The sequence below is a fragment of the Amphiprion ocellaris genome, chromosome 11 (assembly GCF_022539595.1).
Source record: "Amphiprion ocellaris isolate individual 3 ecotype Okinawa chromosome 11, ASM2253959v1, whole genome shotgun sequence".
Taxonomy (NCBI): Eukaryota; Metazoa; Chordata; class Actinopteri; family Pomacentridae; genus Amphiprion; species Amphiprion ocellaris.
The window spans coordinates 7,198,384-7,221,142 of NC_072776.1; the positions used below are offsets into that span (position 1 = coordinate 7,198,384).

Here is a 22,759-nt window from a genome sequence, read left to right on the forward strand (position 1 = left end):
TGTTTCTTTTTCAAGCTCAGGAACAAGAAGAAAGCTTCACCAACAAAACTACAAGATATTTAATATAGCATAAAATAGATGTGTGCAAAAATACAGGATAGACAGTAGGCAATACAACAACTTTTATATATATAAAAAAAGACTAATGACCTTTCTACATTCTGTCGGGTTTTGGCAGCTTAATGACAATATCACAAATTCAGTGCATTCAATTCAGGGAACTTGCCAGTAAAAAAAAATGTTTCCTCAAGCACGTAAGGCACTTTTAAAAGGTCAGCCTGAGAGTAGCTCATGAGAAAATGTCACGTTTGTTCTGTGGACTGACGGCTACAAGACTCAGTAGCTTTGGGACTCTGTTGCTGTATGCTTGATGGGCCTGTAAAATAGTGCTACAGTGAACCACAGACTACGGTGGCCGAGAGGTGCAAACCAAATTTACATAATGCAAAACACTTTTACAACCTCCAAGACAAATTTACAAGCGACAAAACACTTTTACAAGTCCAAAAACACTTTTACAAATCCAAATTTAACCGGAAAGGGAATGTCCCAACTCCGGGGTATAACCGGAAGTGACAACGTGGAGCGGCTAATGCACTCTGTCGGTCTGATCTGCGCCATTTAAACACTCTAAAGACCGACCACACGAAAAACAAAACCGCGTCAATCGGTTCATATGTTCCCCACAAAACGGGCAAAACATCACCCGCTCGCTTGGTTCACCATCAACAACAACCAAAACTAGCATTAGCCGTTCTCGTCACTTCCGGTTCAACCCCGGAGTTGGGACATTCCCTTTCCGGTTAAATTTGGATTTTTGAAAGTGTTTTTGGACTTGTAAAAGTGTTTTGTCGCTTGTAAATTTGTCTTGGAGGTTGTAAAAGTGTTTTGCATTATGTAAATTTGGAATTTGGATTTGTAAAAGTGTTTTGTCGCTTGTAAATTTGTCTTGGAGGTTGTAAAAGTGTTTTGTATTATGTAAATTTGGTTTCCACCTCTCGGCCACCGTAACAGACCGATTTAAAACGCTTAGAAGGAAGTGAAAAGGCTTGGATTAACAATCAGACTTACTCTGTCATGCCAGCTACTGAAATCTCATGACCGGTTAAAATCTCAACAGGATAATAGAGGCTAAGTGTAGATGATCTAAAACAAAAAGAACAAAGTCGTGCAGCGCAGTGGAGGGGAGGCGGACTGGTGAAAACCCCAGCTAGTGCCTCACTGAGTTCTCCAAGGACTCTCCGTCAGCGTCTACATCCTCATAGTCTCGTAGCTCGCTGGAAATGTGGATTTCAACTGTACTAGACTCTGAACCTAGCAAGACAAAATAAGGGTAGATTACTGGGTGTTACTGCACATGACACCTTAAAAAATGTGTTTAATAATGTATATCCTGCTAATTTCTGGCAATTTTTTATTGATTTGTATTTTTTTTGTCTATTGCTGATACTCCTTATTCAATCAAAATCTATAAATGAATGAATGAAAAAGAAAAGTTTCAACGATTCACTTTATTTCTAAACACTTGCCAGAGACACTGGTGATACAAAACAGTGAATACATGATCTACAATGTGCATAAACACGTAAAAATGTAGGAAATCACACAGTGTTGCTCCAGTGACAGAATAAATAATGTTTCTTATGCAGTGAATGCATGAGTCTTAAACACACACTTTGCTGCTGGTTTTTGAGGTAAATAAAGCAGCGCTGCAATAAAGCTTCACTTGAAGCTCGTAGTGAGAGATTTCTCTAAAGACTCGATGTAAAACCAAATTCTGTTTAGCAGTACAACAAATTTCAGCAGCCAAATGAGGTGAATCAACACGCCTCTGAAACGGTCTAAATAAAAACTCAACATTATGACCTTTGTGAAGATTTATTATGGGATGGTTGTATTAGTTGTGAATTAGCTTTCTATTATATAGAAATATGCAGCTCAGTGCAGTAGCAGCTGAGTGTGTTTTACCTGCTTCATCTGTATATTTACCAGCTTCTCTACTGCTCCCTGCTTGGAATGTGATTATCAATAAATAATGATGCTTAACCCTGTAAGACCCAAATATAGAAAAAAATGGGCAAAAAATAATTTTTGATAATTTGCTAGTTTTTTAAATTTTCTATTCTATAACAGTGGGTTTTACAGGGTTAGAGCTCTGGGTGACAGCTCAGAACAATAGTGTAACAAAAAGTTTACTTAAGTACACCTTCAAAGTACTTGTGTTTTACTTGAGTGTTTCCTTTGTATGCTACCTAATACAACATGCTAAAGATAAAACCAGGGGTTCACAACTTTTTCTGCTTCTTACAAAGAACAGTTTGTAGTCGGAGTCACATTTTCGCTGATATGATTTGTTAACAGCTCCATCCCATAGTGACTTTTCCCTCCCTGATTTAAATAAATGAACGGTTATTCCAATATCTTAGCAAAAATCAAAGATTGGAAGAAAAAAAAAACAGAAGGCAGATTTGTATGTCAGAATTCTTTTTTTTTTCACTTTTTCTTTTAGTTTTCTTCTTTTCTCTCCCATGAATCATCCCATGACCCTTTAGATTTATCTGCTGTCCCTGTGTATAAAACTTTGCATAAAGTAGTGCAGGTACTGTCCTGTACGGTACTGTAGTATCATACACCTGTCCTGTATGGCACTACAGTAACATACAGGACCAAACCTGTACTTTGACACTTTAAATACATTTTGCATCTAATACTAATGTACTTGTACCTAAGTAGGAATATCCATGCAGAAATTTTACTTGCAATATTATTCACTTTGCAATACTGACATCATTTCTTATGGATTTAAATATTTCTTCACCACTAATAGACAATCTGCAAAAGCATTTAGTTATGCTGACAATTATGAAGAAAGAAATCCATTCAGAATAGTAGCATCATAGAAAATCTGTGACTTCCCTGCATTGTACTGTTCATTACAGATCAAAACAGACAGTCTTGCAGGGTGTTACCTAATCATTACATCCATCAATAATCTGCCATAACACTAGCATAAAAAATACTTTAGAAAATGAATCACAGAGAGCTTTAATTTGATCCTGGTCTATGTCCGTAAAATTTTATTATCGAAGCTAATTTAATTGTACAAATATTGTCTAATAGAAAAACATGTCTCTCCATTAGATGCTGTGGCACCATCACGGTCACATCCAGAAGAAAATATTTCATATTACGAGTGGCCAGTCCGTATATGATGCTCTATGTCAGCATCACCAGCCCTGATATACTGGCGAGCTGTTACTACCATTGTTAAGCCAATTACCTTCTGAGAGGACACTCATGGCGTCTGAGTGTTGCTGCCCGTTTCCCATCATGCTTTTCTGGGCTTCCTGGACGTGACTCTGATAAAGCAGAGTAGTTCCCACTATGGGGTTATGGCTGGCAGCGTTAGGCACCGACGTAGAGACCGAGTCCCAGGCCAGCTCCCTCCTCCGGTGCAGGCTGAGGTCGACATCGAAGCCCGTCCAGCCGTGGAAGGCCAGAGTGTTGAGGAAGGCCTGCATGGGGTTCAGGATGCCCTAGAATGGTAAAATACAGCATCATTTAAAATGTTCTTTAACATGCTGGTTTGTAGGCCGATGTTTTCTAACCCACCATGATGAACCATGTGATGAGGGCTGCGTTCCTGATATCCCTGAATCCGCCGTCATTGATGTCGGTCTGCATCTCCAGATAGAATAGGAGGCTCTCGTTGATGATGTTGGGAACCCAGCTACAACATCAGAGCAAAAACAACCTTTAAAAAAGTTGAAAAGATGCATTCTCATAGTCATATAGCTTGAGGAAACACTTAATAATCTGGAAATACACAAACTACGATCTATGATCATGTCTTTACAAATTCCAGAATTATTTATTATGGAAACAATCACTTATTCATAAAAAATGACTGGATATCACTAAAATGTCAACTAAATAACCGTCCGAATTTAATAACCACCTTCTAATTAGCTAAACAATAATATTCAAAAGTTGTTTTAATTGTATTCTTTTAATTAAGTTGAGATAATCATGACAGATATTTCTTTTTTGGCAATATGTCAAATTTTATATGGAAAACAACAAATTGTATCTGTGTCCAAGAAATCGCTTTCCACTAAGTTCCCCATTACAAAAACACCTCTCAAGGAAGTGTGTTAATTCCAGATCACATGACCTGCTCCACATGATGTCATTTCCTCCTGAAGAAAAGACTGGAAAGACTCCAAGGCTTTCTGAGTTATTTAATATAAAGTAATGTGTGAGTCAAGAATGGATTTATCACATGTCAACAGGTTTACTACAATATCTTTATAAATAACTTTCAATTTCAATTTTACTTAATTGTATATATAATATATTAGAAGAATCTTTCTGTAAAAATACCATGTGGTGTTTGGTTATAGGCAGCCATGTTGATTTTCGGCCTGAAAACAGCAAAAAATGTCAACTATGATAGAAAAAGTCCCACAATTATATATTGACCCTAATGGAATGATCAGGTCTATTGTTTTGCTTGTTTTCACCCATTTACTACCAAATCGTCTACACTTCACACATTTTAAATGCTTATAACAGTTAACCATTTTACAAACATACTGCGACAAATTCTACTGTATATTTCTGTTGTTACAGTCATTGCTTTGTTGTCATTGTTTCAATACAGTATTCAAATCTATTAGCAGACTTTTCTAATACTGTGAGGGCCTAACTTTCTGAGAGTTACATTATATGTACAAGGTAAATCAAGGTAAGACTTTTAAAGTTCATAACAATGAAGTATTTTGCAACACTGATTTTAAAAAAATTCATGCTTTAGACAAGCATTTAAACCAGTGGATTACATTCCAAAACACAAATATGGAACTGAAATGAAAGTGGAACACAAGTAACAATACATAAATATGTGTGCAAAAGTAGTGCAAAATTTTGGAAATATTGAAAGACAGAATAAAAACAGTATGTGGTTATATTTTATATTGATTTTTGGCCAGACACTGTGACTTTTTGGAGTCTTGTCATTGTGAGGTTGCCCGGCAACCAATAGCAAGGCTTCATTTGGTACACCACCCACCAATAAAACCACAATACAGCCTCTTGTTTTTACATTTCATACAGATAAATGTGATACAAGATTGGAATCAGTGAGTTTTAAAGGTGCAGGTGGGTTTATGTTGTTATCATACTAAGCTAACAGGCAGCTTAATGTTGACAATACAGCAAGAGAGCAAATAACCGCACTTTCCTTTAAGCCCTTAGATAAAGAACGGTAACCTACCAAATGAAGAACACCAGCATTATCTTAAAGAAGCGTATTTTGATCTCATTGGCCAGCTTTCTCTCGTTTTCTGTGTAGATTCCTTGTCGTCCTTTCAGTAAAGACGTCACTAGATTGGAAAGAGGAGAGAACTGAGAGAGTTAATTGTTTCTCCCCATGCACACGTGTTGTTTTTGTCAGAGAGATCTGAAAGCAGGAGGAGCTGACCTGCAGATATGGTCCGATTAAAGAAGACAGGATTGGCCACGAGGACGAGCAGCATCGGTGCGTATGTGGTCACATAGTGAGGAATGGCGTGCTGCAGGCCCTGCTCACAACTGCACCAAATTGGGACAAATTATTAAATCAGCAATGGAAACAACTTCATAGCGGTTAACAGTTGTTGTGTTTACTAAATCAAAAGAAATGTAATCAGAAAACAAAGTTGGATCACAGCATTACAGTTAGTTAGATGACACTGGCACAGATCATGTTTGACAAACAGTTTTCCATGGAAATAAACTGACTAGATTTGGTTAAATCTGCTCGTATATTTGATGATTTCTCTTTAATTCTGATAGCCTTGGGCTCTAATAGGAAGATCAGACAGTGAAACAAACAAGAAAAATCTTTATCTTCTAACAAATGCTGAAAGTGTCGGTGTGTCTCAGGCACAACAAAGTGTCTTACTCAGAAATGGATGGGTAGTAGAGCATGGCCACTCCTTCAACGCACAGCAGCACAGCCAGACCCCATGTAATCATGTGGTAGAGGATAATGGTGCTGATGGGGAGAGAAACAAGTCATGAGACCGAGTTCACAACACATGCTGCAGCTCCCTCTTTATCTCAGGGATGAAGTTTTTTTTTCTGTGCAGAAAACAAAGTCACTGCACTGACTGGCGAGGAAAACCACATGGAAAAAAATAAATTCTAACTTTTGTAGCAGCACAACACAAAGCAACAACAACGTGAGGGGAAAGTGTGTTAATGCTAACAGCTCATTATCAGTTCAGTGTATAGTCATCCTGCTCTCTATAGGAGCAGATGATGAGGTGATAATGAATTGTGAATGGAAGGTGAGGTTAACCTGATTCCTGCAGATGTTTTCACCACCAGGAAGACATCGACGGCGTAGCAAAAAGTCCACCAGAAAGAGGCGCTGAAAAACAGCTGGATCCACATCTGCAACACATACAGTGGATACTTAAAGTAAAGGGCATAATTATAATAACTCCAACAACAGTACCTGGTTTGATTTTTGCTTTATTTCCTCTGCTGTGTCATGCTTCACAGGACACACTGTGACATATATTTTACAGTCAGCTGTGAGCAAGCTTGTCGAACATGCATGCAACAGAATGACCACTTCCATGCGTGAAATCAGGATTTTCTGGGATCACGCATGTTTTGTATGTTCCTCTCCCCATTGTTCTTCCTTCTCTTAAGTGTCAAGCATAAGGATAAGACATGACGAGGGTTTTCTCAGTTCACATGAAGGTCTAACTGAACTGCTAAGCAAAGTGAGGCTTACTGCACTGCCAACGCAGAAGACTTCCGGCCAGACTTCAGTGTTGTTGGTCACTGAGATGCTGTCGATGATGTTGGGAAGTCCCAGCCACACCGATGATCTTACAATGATGCCTGCAATAGGAAGAAAATGAACTCAAGGCACAAAAAAGTTCTGGTTTTAATTAACATTTAAAACACATAAAATTTCTTGTTTTTCCGCCCTTATTATCAGTTGCTTTAACTAATTAGATGCAGTCACAGATTCCTTTTTATAGCAGCTTTACATCATGGGAATAGGAACCTCCACCAGGTGCATTTTATAAGGGTGTTTCCATTTCCTCCTCAGTTTCACTTCACAGTGGAAACATGGGAGCTCTCCCACAGTCTTTATGCGATTCAGACACCACGCTGAGCTGTATTTCATTTTAAACTGTCATCAAGCTGTTGGTTTGCAGCAGCGAATGAATCTCACCGGCCACTAAGCACACAGAACTACATGACTTCATCTGCCTTCCCTTTCAGCAGGAGCAGGAGCAAGTGATGAATGATCAGTTCAGATGTCACACTGGTTCTTAGGCAGTGCAGCAGTCTGAGAATAATCTGCAGACTTCTAGTTGCTTTGAGGTTTTATGGTGCATTCCAATCAAGCCAAGGCAACACCAACAACAACATAAAAAAAGGGGGGGTAGCAGCTGTTAAGAGTCATTTTCTTACTCACATGAGTGGATCATGATTCATTCTTTTGTTTGGAGTTTAAGAGCTTCAAGAGCAAAGAGCAAAGATTTGATTTTGTAAAATCTCATTAAAGTTTTATTTATACAGACAAGATAGCAGATAAATGCACTTTTCAGAGCTGCACACAAACAGTGCGCAACATAAGGGTTAAAACAAGAAAACTGGCGTGCGTAATTATCCAGCGAGCAGCAACAGCGCGCCATGAAACTAACCCACTCCACTTTCACAGTTAACAGAAAAGTAGGTCAGTTACTTCTTTACCTGCACATCCCAGAATGTCACATATACTGATGATGAACAGAATCCGAGAGGAGGACGCAGGCCTGGGCAGAGGATACTGTCCGAGTCTCCTGTATCCTTTGCGCTTCGGGAGAATTTGGAGAAGAGCGAAGATGAGGCTCAGAGCTGCGCTTCCAAGAGTCAAAGCTCCGAACAGGACGGGCTGGAAGGTGACCACGAACTCTGTAGCCGAGTCCCGGTTCGGGCAGCAGAACGTCTCCAGCCGTGGAGATGCCATCACGGACTGCAGACAGAGAGGGAAGGAAAGAGAGAGGAAGAGGGAGAGGGGGAAGAAAGAAATGGGCTACCGTGTCAGGAGAAAAAGAAAAAGAAAAGCAGAGGAAATGACTGAGTCCATGACCCAACTCTGTGAGAAATCACGGGGCTGAATCATCATGTGCTTCTATTTAATCCCTGCAGTTGTAGCTTAACTGTGGGGCACAATGCAAGAAACTGACAAAGGGCTGTTGTGTGAATGAGACTGATTTAGGGGGATCAACAAAGCTACTATGTTTAATTTGAGTGAATTCATTTCACTTTATAGAGAATTTGTGATCCATTCTGGTGGTACCAATTTACTGTAAGCACAGGCCAAAAAACTTCAAAGAGGAGTAACTTTCTTTACATAGCACATTGTTAAAGTAGAGCTTACAAAGTGCTTTGACAGACAAGCCAAACAAGACGATAATAATCCAACAGAAAGGCAGACAGGGCAAATGGAAAGGAAAAAAATGATCAGAGAAGTAAAAAAAAGTGGAGAAATAGAGGTAAAACAACACAGAATTTCAATATAAATAGATAGTAATACAAAAACAGGAACAAAGGCCAACTCACAAAGTAAAAGAGAGTAAAAGTGACAATATCACATAAAATCAAGTCTAGATAAATGGGTTTTAGGTTTAAAACACTGATTCTGCAGCCCTATTTCCACATGTAGGTCATTTAAAAGCCAAGAGGCCTTAATGGCAAATACTCAGTCAGCCTTAGATTTAAGCCTTGGCTTTAGAACAGTGGTAAAGGCCCCACCTGAGATATAAGGCTGCAAACTGGCTCATATACGGGTCAGCATTTCTGTTACATACCTAGGAGCCAGGTCCTTTAAATGTGATTGAAATCAATTCTAAAACAAACAGGGAGTCGGTGGAGGGAAGTCAGGTGATGTAGCCGAGCTGCTGTATTCTGAGCCAGATGGAGACGAAATACTTCACTAGAGTAACCTAAAACACAATGATTGGGAACAATGCAGGCAATCAATATGCACAACTCTGTAAGTGTAAACACTGTATATAATAATATGAAAGCATCAATAAATCAACCACCCAATTACTATTCCTTAATGCAACTCTGGACAGAAATAAATGCTGTGACCTTGCAGAAGCTTATCGAAACAGTGCCATGGTGAATGTGTGTCGTAGCTGAGAGATATCAGAGGCATGAATTAGTTTTTATTTCTCTCTATATGTATTTTTTCACATCTATTTTACCTATATTTTTTCTAATAAGACCCCAGACATAGATAATTGGAGGTGAGGTATCACCGACATGACATGATAGAGCTCTGAAAGCCGGTGAATTCTTTCACTTGTGAGCTAATAAGTGGTCTAGTTAAAGGCAGACAGTTCATCCATCCATCCCATCGCCCTCAGTGTGTGCGCCGGGAGTCTGAGACGTCCCAATATTAAACCGAGCCACTTGATAACTCCTGAATACACATACATAGACTATTCCACTCAACTGTGACCTACAAATGATGCTGTCTGATGGTGCTGCTGGGTAAGAAAGGAACAGTTCTAACAGCAGAAAAGACTGTGTGCCATGGATTGACGGATCCTGTACAAATAGACTCTTTTAGTTGCATCATATACATTTAAACCCATTTTTATATGGTTTATGGCTGGCATTTTTCTGCTATAGGCAATGCGCGTGTCATACATAATTGTTACTTATTTGTAAAGCAGTTTGCATCATCATTGTTGGAGTCTGTTTGTACTCCAATGAATTCAAATTGCACACAAATGTATCAGGGACTCTATAGGAAGCTTGCATCCATATACTGGATGAAATTTAAAACATGAGAGCCAACACATTCCCATATTGCATGCAAATTCTGTTTCTGCACATATGGTACGTTTGCAGAGAACAGCCAGCCCCAGACATTTTAAAATGCAAACATATTTGCATTGGTGTAGGGTCCGTGTATATATCTGGCAATTGGATATTCCGTTCTGAAACGGGTATTGAAACACAAAGTGATTATTTGATCTTGGTTTTAAAATACAAAAATTAAAATTGAAATACAAGGCGTTTTTCCTTTTTCATGATCAAAAAGGGATGTACGGAATTTTAAAAATGCTTTGATTTTCATTTTATATTTAGAATAACAAAAAATAAAATCAGTAAGAGACAGAAACGAAAAAAGGTCAGTTTTTTTCATTTTCTGAGACCGGAAGTGGTCATCAGCACGTGTGGAGCCAAACGACAACAAGATTCTCAGAGGGCGGAGCCAGAGAGCAGTGATTGGTCAGACTGACTGAGAGCCAGAGAGCAGTGATTGGTCAGACCATAGACGTGTATAGAAGACAGCGCGCTAGGTAGCATCTGGTAGCATCTCTGGCTTCTGGTGACCTTGTTTTTGGAGTAAAACATGGTAAGAAGATAAATACTTCTAACCTGTAGCGTTATTTTGTGTACGTTAAGTCAGCGACTTGTGAAGAGTTGTGTTTTGTCGTGTTTGAGCAGTTGGTCCGGACGCGTTAGCTAGCTAAGCGGCTAAGTTAGCTAGCGGGCTAATTAACACAGGTGGCTAACTTACCGCTGAACACCTGTGTTAGTTGCTGCTGCAGCTGTCCTCATTATTAGAATTACCTTCTCAACCTGTGTTTCTCTGCTGTGTATTTTAGCTTTTAAAAAAGTTATTTTACTTTAAGGTTAACTGAAACCCGTTCAGCTGCACTGAAGTTTAACATTCAGCTGGTTTGAATTAAACTGTGCTTAACATTGCGCAACATTATCTCTCTGAATCTCCATAATTTCATTAAATTCCTTCTCTCTTCCACTGCTCAAGTTCAATCCAGCATATAAAATGACATTAATAGTGAATAAACTAACAACCAGCCATTGTATTTATTTATTACTGCATGTATTTGTAGTAAAACATGAGTTGAAACATCCTACTTTTGGATCTAGAACTGTACAAGCCGTTCATTTTCCGTCACCTGATGAGTTAAACTCCCCTTTTTATGAGGTTGAAGCAGAAAGTCTGAGTTAACAAAGAACGTTCTTTATCATTTGCGATACCTGTTATCTCTGACTGAGGCTTTAGTTTTTGTTGAGCTGATTTACACGTAGAAACTTTGTTCAGGAAAATTTCTCGATAGCTCAGAGGACAGGCTGCTTTTTACACAACCTTGTAAGAGAATGTCTGTCAATGCTTTCAGCAGAATTTAGAAACACAACACTTCCTAAACAGATATTTTGAGGCTGTGAGGTTGAACGTTTGAGAGTATATCAGTGTGTTTGTTTGTGGTCTTTCTGTTTCTAGGTGGAAGCTGAATTAGTGAGGATGACTCCTGCTCCTGTCATCTCTAAGCTCCTCACACATCTTTACCTGCACATGAGGAAAATCACTCCTGTAGAATGCAGGTATGTTTGTCATTATTATAAAAAGATGTTGCCTGGTGAACTGTCAGAAACCCATTATACAGAGTCAGCCAAAATAATGTTTACACACATCAGAAAAAGAAAAACTTGCATAAATATTTCAATACCAAATTTATTCAGACATCAGGAGATTAATAAAAATTATCTTTGGCCTCTACAATTACAAGAGGTGCTCAAAGTGGAGGCCACTGGCTTCCAGACATTTCTGTTGTGTTGTAGACGTCACTTGTTGCTGCTCCATTCATGAGGGTAGCGCCATCTGTTGGGAAAACATTGTACAACAGGACACAGAGTTATCGTGATTTGATCAAACTTTGAAAGAGTTATCTATATGTATAGAAGTACTTATACAAATGAAATATTTATAAAAGTTTTACTTTTCCTGATGTGTGTATACATTATTTTGGCTGACTCTGAACTTAATGAGAACAAAACTGTCATTTAATTGTTGCTCTGAAAGCTTCTTTAGTGAAAACCAGCTGGTGTTCTGCTTTGAAACAAACTGCTGTTGAGGTCTGTGTTTTTAGGTTTAACCCCACAGTTTCTGAATGAACTGAGTTTGTTTTTTTTCCTGATCAATGTGGACGTTATAATTGATGGTAACGTTTTTTTTTTTTTCCACAATATTTTTATTTTGTTTTCCACAGCAATTGAAACATCTTTGCATTGTATATAAAATAGAATACAAACTGTTTTGCTGCTTTTAAAAAAAAACAACAACAAGAAAAACACAAAAACAAACAAAAAAATAACAGCAAACAAATAAACAAACTGCTTCTCTCCTCTATAAACTTTAGTGCAAGTCCAGTTACAATCTGTTATTTCAAAGATAACACAACAAAATCAGCACTTAAGTGCCCTTATATTAGTACATAAGTGCACATGCATTCCTATGAGAATATACACAAAAATAAAAATGCAGGTGCAGAAGCTGCATGGTCCATCAATCACTCATCAATCTGAGGGTCTGCTAAATCTTGATCTTTGACGTACTTCACAAAGGGTCCCCATATGTTTTCAAAGACCTGCTGCTTGTCTTTCAAAATGTAAGTTATTTTTTCTACAGGGAGATTTGACAGCATCTGTCTAAACCACTGGCTGATACTTGGTCTACTCATTGATTTCCAAAGTAATGCATTTACTGATCATATAATCAGCATGACAATATAACAGTATAACATTCTGACCACCTGACTAATACAGTGTTGGTCCCTTTATGCTGCTAAAACTCCTCTGACCCAGTGGTTCGTCAGAACCTCTGGGGATGTCCTGTGGATTCTGTGGATCCTGTGGGTTGCAGGGTGGGTCCTACCTAGACCAGGCTGATCCTGGACCATCCCACAGATGCTCAATCAGATCTGGATGTGGGGAGTGTGGAACCCAGGTGAACAGCTTAACTCTGTCGTGTTCCTTGGATCACTCCTGAGCAGTTTGTCCTGCTGAAGGTGGCAGCTGGCATCAAGGACTGCTGTTGCCATGGAGACTAGGGGGTTGTTTGTCCTGCAGTGTTTAGGTGGTGGTACATGTCAAACATCCACATGAACGTCAAGGTTTCCCAGCAGAACGTTGCATTAGAACAAGATGATGGATGTTGTTCTCTTCAGCTGTCAGAGGTCAGAATGTTGTGGCTGATTGGTGGATCTGTCTGCCTTTACTCTGACATCCAGAGTTATACAAAAGTGTAGAATGTGTGCAGTGCAGAAGAGATTTACTTTATTGTATGCATTTATTTTTTTTTTTTAAAGGGAGAGCATTTTTTTAAGGGAGAGCATTTTTTTTTAATCCACCTGAAGAAGACCTAATCTTTCCCTTCAAAGGATAGTTAATTGTTACTACGGCTTCCATAGTGGTCCCATCAGAGAAAATCATATCCATATACAGATTTTTATTAATTCCAGGGCTGGTTCAGTAAAGATTATAATAATAACTACATCAGATAATTCTTGGTCGCAGTTGGAATTTTGCAGCCTGAGAGATGGTTGAGAAGGTTTGCAGTTCTTGTTTTAGCAAAATATGTTATAATAGAAGATCTTTATGTCATTGTACATGAAATTATCTGCAAACCAGCAAAGTGTATCAGTCTGAGGTATCTAAATATAAATAAGTAAGGACAAATGTTTCTAAAGCCAATAAACAGAATATTTTGAGGGAATATTCTAAAAAGGAAAGAAAAGCTCCATTCTCACTCCTCTCAGGATAAACTGTCATTAAAATTGACTTTAAATTTAGCTTCAACATGAGATAAAAACATTTACTTTCATTACTGATATTGTCAAGTTTTAATAAAGTTCATGCTACTTTTATAAAATGATGAAAGTGAATAAATTGTATTTCTGTGATCTGTGTTTGATTTCTGTCTTTTCTCCTGTCATCCAGATGTTCAGAGGGAGATGATGCCACATCTGGTCCAGCTGATGGAAGGTCTTGAAGTTCTCTGACTGGCCTCGACTGAAGATGGTCGTCTCACTGGATTTAAGGTTCAGATGCTCAGTAACAAACTCCACCAATGAGCCAACAGGGAAGCTTTAGGTTTATTAAATGTTGCTATGAAGGTATCACTGTTTTTCTTTGTGAATGCAATGTGCTCCAACTGAAACTTGAATTAGAACTTAGAAGTAAATCCTTCCATCTGAAAGGATTTAGTTGCATTAATAACCTCATAACATTCTAATTTTTATTCCAGTCTTGGTTGGAAATAGAATCTCTGTATTGATTCAGGTAAAAACTGAACTTCACAGCATGTTGGAGCAAAACAACCAGATGAAAACTGTGATGGTGTTGGATTATCAGACCGTAACGTTGCAGCTCAAAGCAGCTTTTCTATCTCAGTTCATTCTGACATTCAGCTATGAATCAACACAGCAGATGGTGATCCATGCTGTGGAAGTCTCACATCTCCTGATTTAATGGAGCTGCTTTACACTTTTTACACTGTTTATTCACCAACACTTTATTTAATAAAAGTTCATCTAGTTTTTATGAGGAATGTGGTGTTTTAATTTCTCTGTGAATAACTGCAGTCTAATGCAACAGCTGGAGTTGTAACATCTGTCCTGATATTGATCATGAAGTATTGATCAGAATACTTGGTTGGCAGTCATCCCTGAAGTTTTACATTAAAATCTTTACTTGTGTTGTGAACTTTGGTAAGAAGCAGAAACTTTAGCGTTGCCATGGATACTTGAGTGTTAAATTCTGTCCATGTTTCCATTTTGGGAAATGCAGTCCAGTTCCAGAATGTGGAGGAATTTAGTCTCACAATCACAGACAACAAATATTATCTGAAAGTCAGGTTATTGTTGTTTATCAGCACAATACAAAAAGATTAATGTTAGAAATATTCCAGTTAAGACTCTAGAATATCATGATTTATGTAAATTTACCTCGATAATATAAATGTTCAGGTTAAGATTGTACAGTGATATTTATTATGTAAGTTTATCTGATTAAAGTTTATGACTCTGCACTAAAATATTATTTAAATTGACATCATTATTATAATATTTAGGGTCAGACCCTACAGTATTGAGATTAAGAAATCAAATATTCTCTAAAATGTAAATACACTGAACTCATTTGGATAAATTTAAGTGAGACTATACAATATTATTTATGACACAAATCTATCTAAATCTAAATTTTAATCATTTTTACTCCAAACATTTACTGGACTGATTTAAATATTAAAATCACTCCTTTCTAATCCTCTGCTGTACGTTCAAACCTGAGACCTTAAATAGAAACACACAAGTATCTGATTGAAGGAACTTCTGCAGAGTCCTGGTTCCAGAACATGATGATAGAATTATAGACAAACTTTAACAAAAGCTGCCTGAGAGTTTACAGGTTTTTATGTTGGATTTCTTCAGTAATTTAATGAGAGTTATCAGCAAAAATCAAGTGTTCATTTGATGAACTTCATTTCCTAAAACATCCAGAATTGGAGCTCATATCTTTGGCAGCTGTAAAGTTTCTGCTCCTTCAAAGTTCACAACACAATGAATGAATTCCTAAAACACTCTCAATGCTGGAGAGCGTTTGATGCTGAAGCAGTGACCAGTTTTTCTGTTTCTTCTCTGGAGATGCACAATGAGGGACGTCTGCAGAGACTGAGAAAGAGTCTCACCACATCCTGACATGAGGAAAAAGACTTTATTGAAGACCACAATGAGAAAAACTATCAGACAGCAGACGGCTGCATTCAAGGTGAGCTCTGAACATTTGATCTGGAACAGGAATTCAATAACGGCAGCATGAGCTTCATTTCAGTCTGTAGCTGCTGAATTCATGGATGAATCATCTGGCACTAGAGAGGAAGACCATCAAACATCCACATCAGCTGATGGAGGTCCAAGAGTCTCACCAAACAAACAACCTACAGAGTGAAGACCTCCAATCTGATTCGACGGCCTCCTATTCAGCCACATGTGTGAACAAATGCCTCTAAGTTGGTTTGTTTTCTAAAATAAATCTAGTTTGAGTCCTAATCTATGCCTGTGTGTTTGCTTCTTTACACCGCTGTTAACAGTTTAGGCTGTTAGATTGTTCCAGACAAGTACAAGATTCTTCAGAGCCGTTCTACCACGAGCCTGACAGGAAGAACTCCAACAGCTACTGAATGTTCCTGTGGTTCCCTCAAGGCTACAGGAGGAGTCCTACGAGGACGAGCCGGTCCACCTGATGGTGGCCAGTCGCTGCGGTTCAAAGCCAACACCGACTACGTGGACTTCTACTGGACCACATGGAGGCCTTCAAACCGGACCAACAAGTTCAGCGACTCCCCGACTCGTGGGTCTGAGGACGCCGCCGAGCCTCGGTCCAGCCGGCCTCCTGTCTGTGGGTGTTTGAGTGCTGAGAGGTTTGTGGATGCATGTGAACGTTCTGTGTTGAAACAGCAGCTTTGGACTCAGTAACGCCGGGAAAAACCAAGAGCTCCTTTATTTGTGACTTTCACTAAAAAAACTGATGAAAATAAGTTTGCCAGGGTTCTGACTGATAACAGATTATTAAATAATGAAAATAATGGTTTAAATATTCCTTTAAACAATCCTTTTAGGTCTACATTTCCTTTACACTGACTTCTTGGTATATGTACAAGTATTTCTGGTGGAATATACCATTAAGCCTGATGTTCAAGGGTTCTTCTGGGAATATACCATTAAACCAACCTTTTAGGTAAATGTTCCAGGATGTTGAGTAGAATATACCATGAGATCAACCTTTTAGGTCTACATTGGAAGATTTTAGAGTAGAATATTACTCCATACCATCCTTTAGGTCTACATTTAAGGTAGAATACTTCTTTACACCAAGATTTTTTGGTCTACATTGAAGAATTTTAGGTGGAATTTTCCTTTGAATGAACTTTTTAAGTTTATGTTAAATGATGTTGGGTGGAATATACCATCAGACCAACCTCCAAGGTCTACAGTAGGGAATTTTAGGTGGAATATACCATTAAACTCACCTTTTAGGTCTACATTGGAGGATTTTAGGTGGAATTTTGTTCCAAACCATCTTTTAGTCTACATTTAAGGATGTTTAGGATGGTATATTCTTCCGAACCAACTTCTCAGGTCTACATTTCAGGTGGAATATTCCTCCATACTAACTTTTTTGGTCTACATTGAAGGATTTTTTCTAAACCACCCTTTCGAGTCTATATTTGAGGTTTTAGGTAGAATATTCCTTTTAACCAGCCCCTTAAGTCTCTTTGATGATTTTGGATGGAATACTCGGTTAAACCAACATTTTAGGTGCATGTCCAAGGATTTTTGGTGGAATATTCCTTTAAGGTGGATGTATGAGGACCTTGTAGGTGGAATACTTCCTGAAACCAACCTTTTAGGTCAGCATTCAAAGATTTAAGGTGGAATATTCTTTAAATCAACTTAAGTTTCATGTTTTGATCATTATCAAGTGAGAAACCTCAATCCAGACTCCTCATAATGATGTTTGAGATTTATGCTGCTGTTATTTGTTTAGTCCAGACTAAATGACAGAAATCCACAACTGTAATTTTATTTCAGGACTCGGTTATTAAATGTCAAAACAATCCATGTGACTCTAAAAACTCAACAGCTTTACAAACTCTAAACTCTCCACAAGGATCCAAAATAAGTTGGACTTCTACATGAGAGCTTTAATTATTCTTCATCTACTTCCTGAAAAGTTTGGTCAATAAAAAAGACAAAAACTAATATTTTCAGCTGAACTAAAGACAGACTTTGTGATTTTTCTGCTCACATGTTGTGTTGTTGTAAACGTATTCTTTCAAGTAAATAGCCGCCTAACCCCCAGGAAACCAGCGTTTGTCCTGTTTTTGTGTTGCTCCTCGGCGACCCTAGACAGCCGGGTCGTAATGTTTTTTGAACAACACACCATAATATGAAGTTTTTACAATGATGGTTCTACTGTGGAACCAGTTTGACATGTTCAGGTGTTCTTTGTGTGAAAACTCAGAGATTTCAGGTATCAGAAGGTGGTTTTCAACTTTCTTTGTCAACTTTCTGCCTCAACTTTAAACTAAATTTCCTTCACTAACCCAGCCCTCTGGACTTCCAGTAAGCTGTGTTCCTATTGGCTGTCCAGGTGGCTGCTTGGTGTTATCAGGAACACCTGAGCAGCTCAGTGTCTTCCTGCTTTATTTAGCTCCAGTCAAACATTTCCTCTGCTTCTCTTCACCACTGAATCGGGTTTGGCTCTGTTGCTTTAGTTTGTGCTTTAGGCGTTGGCTTGCAGCTTCCAGCAGTAAAATCGTCTTTAATGTGTTTCTTGGTGTGTTTTAGGGCTTTGTACTGGATAGTTGTCTTGGTAAATGAGGTTCTTTAGCCACAGTTAGCACATGGTGCTAATGTGTGCAGTGATTAGTGGATTTGCTGCAGCTGAGTTGTGTCTTTATCTTGGCTGTAGTGAGTCTTCAGAGGTTTTTGGTCAGACACATTCTGTATTCTTGTTTGTGAACCCACATTGGTTGTCCAGAAGGTAAGAGTTCCTGTCCTGATTCTCTGTTCTCAGAGGTTCTCTGGTAGGCTGCAGGAGACTTTAGCGTTTGGATTGTGCTCGTTTGGTTTTTGTATGGTTTCATTTGGACGACTATCTTGAGGCCCCTCCATGTGGTTTAGTGAGGTTTTCTGGAACAGTTCTACAAAGCAACCTGCAGCAGAAGAGACTTTGAGAGTTTTTAGGAAGTTCTGGAGACCAGACTTTAGAGCAGCAGAAACATTTGTCAGCAGTTTGAGCAGGAGAAGGTGAGCTTCAGAGTAGAAATGAGACAGAAACCTTCTTGACCCGTGTGGTGAGGTCCTGTACCAAGAGTTTGAGCAGGTTGTGAAGAGTCTGTAGTTCTTTGGTCTGAAAGCACAAGAAGAGTCGACTCATTAAAGGAGAAAACAGGAGATATTGTTGCTTCTTCTGTCACTCTGCAGTTTCCAGTTTCCTTAGACTGAATATCAAGTTTATATTTTAAATGATTTACCATGTGAGCCCCAGAAGACTTCAATAAACTCCCTCCATCCCCTGAACACAACACACTTTATTACCATGTTAAATCTTTTTTTAAAAAATGTTTTTGAGTTTTAATCATAGTTTTAGCATAGTTTTTTTTGTCTTTGCTTGTTTAGTTTTGTCATCTGTGTAAAAGGTGCTAAACAAATAAAGTTGAATTGATAAACTGAATAATTGACTAACTCATGATTGTGACAACAGAAGTATTTTCATTGTGGTTTAAGGATTTGTTTCATTTTTAAGGTTGGGGTCAAAATCTTGACAGAAAAAGAAGATTAAAGAAATAAACTACATAACAAAAAGCAATTAAAGGAAAAAAATTAATACAATAAAACTTTTAAAAAGTTTTATTATTAAAAAGATTTAAGAAATTTAAGATGTAATTTTCTAATTAAACATTTAATTTTTTAATGTTTTGTCTTTTTAAAGGTTTAATAATCTAATTAAATTTTTGCATTTTTAAAAATGTTTAATATTCTTCTTGTTTAATTGTATTTTTTAAATGTTTAATTGTCGAAAATATTTTATCTGTACTTTTTAATATTTGTATTTTAAAAATTTTGTTTAATTTCATAGTGACATGTATTGTATCTTGTTGAATTATCTAATTCAATATTTTGTCTGTTTAATATAGTTAAACATTAACTACAATTAAATTCTATCGAAAATTACATCTTAAAGACAATAAAACTTCAAATAGGAATTAAACAGAAAATACAATGAAGCATTTAAAAAGAAAATTAAACATTAAAAGGTGGTAAAACATTTAAAAAGAAAAACCTTAAAGATTTAGTCGAAACATTAAATATTGGGAAAGAAAAAAAAACTCAAACAAGCCGATAAAACATTTGAAAAAACAATAAAACACTAAAAAGAAAACATTTGGAAATCAAATCAGACATTAGAAAAGAATAAAAGGTGAGAAAAGAGCAAAACTAAACATTTAAGAATAATCAAACTAAAGACAAAACATTTGAAAAGACACCAGTTAGATTTTAGAAGATCAAATTAAACAGAAGAGACAATAAAACGATCAAAAAGAGCAAAAACAGGTATAAGTCTTAAAGTGTTTTCTAGTCTGAAATGAAAACATCCAAGTTGTTTCTTCAAACATTTCCTCTTTCTATGTTCTTGGTTTGATTGTGGACAGATTTACTAAGAACTCATTTCAGAAAACTGCTTTCCAGATAAAGTCTACTAGTAGTTGAAGGCATTTATCAAACTAATGTTACCTTCTGATCTCCACAAACTTTGCTGTTCAGTGAAGAGAATCAAAGTTCAAGGTCTGAGAAGAACTCAGATGAATGGTCTAAATGTGAAATCAAGACTCATGGTCACAAGTTTTAAGGCTTCTGTTAACTAGAAAGTTCAAACTAACAGAGAAGTACTGAGAAACTTTTAAGATTTCAGTCCTCAGACTGTCTGAAGGTTCAAACGAACAGAGAAGTACTGACAAACTTTTAAGATTTCAGCCCTCAGACTGTCTGAAGGTTCAAACTAACAGAGAACTACTCAGGAACTCAGAAGATATCAGCCCTCAGACTGTCTGAAAGTTGAATCTAACAGAGATCTACTGTGGGACTTGGAAAATTTCAGCCCTCAGACTGTCTGAAGGTTCAAACTCACAGAGAACAACTCAAGAACTTAGAAAATTTCAGCCCTCAGACTGTCTGAAGGTTCAAACTCACAGAGAACAACTCAAGAACTTAGAAAATTTCAGCCCTCAGACTGTCTGAAAGCTCAGGTCCTGAGGACTCGGGAGGTGTGGAGGCTTTGGAAAGTCTTGGAACTGAGGGTTCCACCCTCCAGCACAAAGGCTGAAGTCCAACCTCCTGAGAAAAACGGTCGAGTCAAGACTCAAGTTAAAAAAAACTCGAAAATGGCAAAAAAATAGATGATAAATGCGCAAAAACCAGAAGAATTAGTATCTGAGCGAGTAGCTCAGGGGGATAAGAAGAGGACTACCAACTGGAAGGTAGCTGGTTCAAGACCCGCCACCGGCATGTTTATTTCTTTGTCTTTGTCAGGACTTTGATAAAATTTAAGAAGGGACTGGTCTCGAACCAGCGACCTGCAGCTCCATAGGCAAATCCTTAACTCACTGAGCTACAGATCAGATAAAAAGACATAAATTCGTCGTCCCTTTGACATCGTAGTTCATGAAGTGACCACATGGGTGGAGCCAAGGCGGAGTCTGGGTGGAGTCAGGGCGGAGAGTAGGCGGGGAGGTGGGTGGCGGCCTCCCCCCCCCTACTCCCCACCTCCCCCCACCACCCACCACACCTTCCCCCGCCCCACGAGTTCTTCGAGTCTCCACGAGTTCTTCGAGTCTCGATGGGTTTTCCCGAGTTTCTGGAGTTTCCACCAGGTCGGAGGCAGAATAAGTTGTCATGAAGAGGTGTTGAAGTCGGCCAGGATGGAGTGACTTTTTACAGCGACGAGAAGGAAGATGACTAGAAGAGCAGGTCTTTAACCACCATCCATAAAATCCATGGAGTCAACTCCAGAGAAATGAAGGTAAGCCAACTTTTATCAACCTCCATCCAGATGTTCAACTTAATATCTTTACTTAGAGATTTTTAGCACCACAAACCTTTAGTATCACACTTTATTATCATTTTTTAGGACTTTAATGGAATCCACCAGCAGATTTAGTTTTTGTTGACAAACTTTATTCTTGTCGTCGTGGGACTGCAGTATTTAAAACTGTTCCTTCTATTTGACCTCATGTTTATTAGTTTTAGTGGAGAAAGTTATTTTAGTTGTCCATTAGTCTCTTAAAAACCAAATAATAAATTGGATTAGTCAAGAGGTTTAAGTTTCTTACTTTGTCATATTTTAAATATGAAAAAAAATAAAATAAATATAAAGCGTCTTGAGAGAATTTGACCTGTAACTGGCATTATATAAATAAAATTTAATTTAAATTGTATGTATCTTGTAATGGAGTAATTCAGCCATATATGTTAGAAAACACATTTTCTTTGTCCATTAATCTGTTGATTGTTTTCTCCAGTAATTCATTTCTTGTTTTGGTTAATAAAATGTCAAACCCAAATATATTCAGTTTACTGTCATAAAAACCAAAAAGATTTACATTCATGATGCAGGAATCAGGCAGTTTTTCACTTTTTATCTTAGTTTAGTCAGAAAGATAGTTGATAATGTGTGAATTGTTGCAGCTTGTGAGCCGTAGGTGGTTTTAATCTTTGTGGCCGAGTGTCAAAAAACATTTAGAAACCAACATCAACAAAACACTCAACAAAGATTTGAACATCATTAAAAGGAAACCCAACTTTTGCATGACAATGTCTAATTAATGGACATTTATTTCCAACCTAAATGTGTGATATTCATCCTCTGGAGCTTTCTGTCCACATCGTCTTCCACCTGGACTGGTTTGGTCGGGAGCATGTGCAACAAACATTTGAAAAACTGCACTTTAACATCAATGAATGACACTGAAGTTTAATCTCTACATAAATGAGACTGAGTCTGGATGTGCTGCTCTGTCATTAACTCCTAAGTTTAGGGAAAGTTAAAACAAAAGAGGACAGTTCAGATCAGACTTGAGAATGAGCTTATTTTGAACAAACATCTCAGACTTTCTGAGCTTCAGCACCTCTAGCAAGATATTTTAACAACAAGCAACTCAAGAGATCCAGAAGTTGGAGAGAGTTAGCTTTAGCTGAGCCAAAGAACACGTGGGAGGCTAACCTATCCAAACATTTCAGACTTTTCTCTGTGAATTCTGAGAAATAATTTACTATTTAATGACAGAGCTACACATCTTAACTCAGTTTCATTAAAACAG

The 22,759-nt window shown here is 37.8% G+C and overlaps 1 protein-coding gene and 1 long non-coding RNA gene across 2 annotated transcripts; one reads left to right on the top strand and one right to left on the bottom strand.

Annotated features, from left to right (window-relative positions):
- Nucleotides 1-44: 44 nt before the first annotated feature.
- gpr143 (G protein-coupled receptor 143) lies at nucleotides 45-8,147 on the bottom strand. The gene is made up of 9 exons (XM_023299601.3): nucleotides 7,762-8,147; nucleotides 6,788-6,897; nucleotides 6,344-6,438; nucleotides 5,945-6,037; nucleotides 5,483-5,592; nucleotides 5,276-5,384; nucleotides 3,613-3,730; nucleotides 3,281-3,536; nucleotides 45-1,314 (listed from the first exon to the last, which is right to left on the bottom strand). The coding sequence occupies exons 1-9, from the start codon at nucleotides 8,015-8,017 to the stop codon at nucleotides 1,211-1,213; spliced, it is 1,251 nt and encodes a 416-aa protein (XP_023155369.1). The 5' UTR covers nucleotides 8,018-8,147; the 3' UTR covers nucleotides 45-1,210.
- A 2,177-nt stretch (nucleotides 8,148-10,324) lies between these two features.
- Nucleotides 10,325-15,930, top strand: LOC129349961 (uncharacterized). The gene is made up of 3 exons (XR_008603132.1): nucleotides 10,325-10,426; nucleotides 11,321-11,421; nucleotides 13,816-15,930. It is a non-coding gene; the product is annotated as an uncharacterized LOC129349961 (long non-coding RNA).
- Nucleotides 15,931-22,759: the final 6,829 nt, after the last annotated feature.

Bases quoted from the DNA above. Each gene is read 5' to 3' on its own strand.
- gpr143 (XM_023299601.3), bottom strand. From the start codon at position 8,017: ATGGCATCTCCACGGCTGGAGACGTTCTGCTGCCCGAACCGGGACTCG. The intron at 3,537-3,612 runs GTGGGTTAGAAA...TTACCATTCTAG, and splicing joins TCATCACATGGTTCATCATG to GGCATCCTGAACCCCATGCA. The intron at 1,315-3,280 runs GTAATTGGCTTA...TTGTCTTGCTAG, and splicing joins CATGAGTGTCCTCTCAGAAG to GTTCAGAGTCTAGTACAGTT.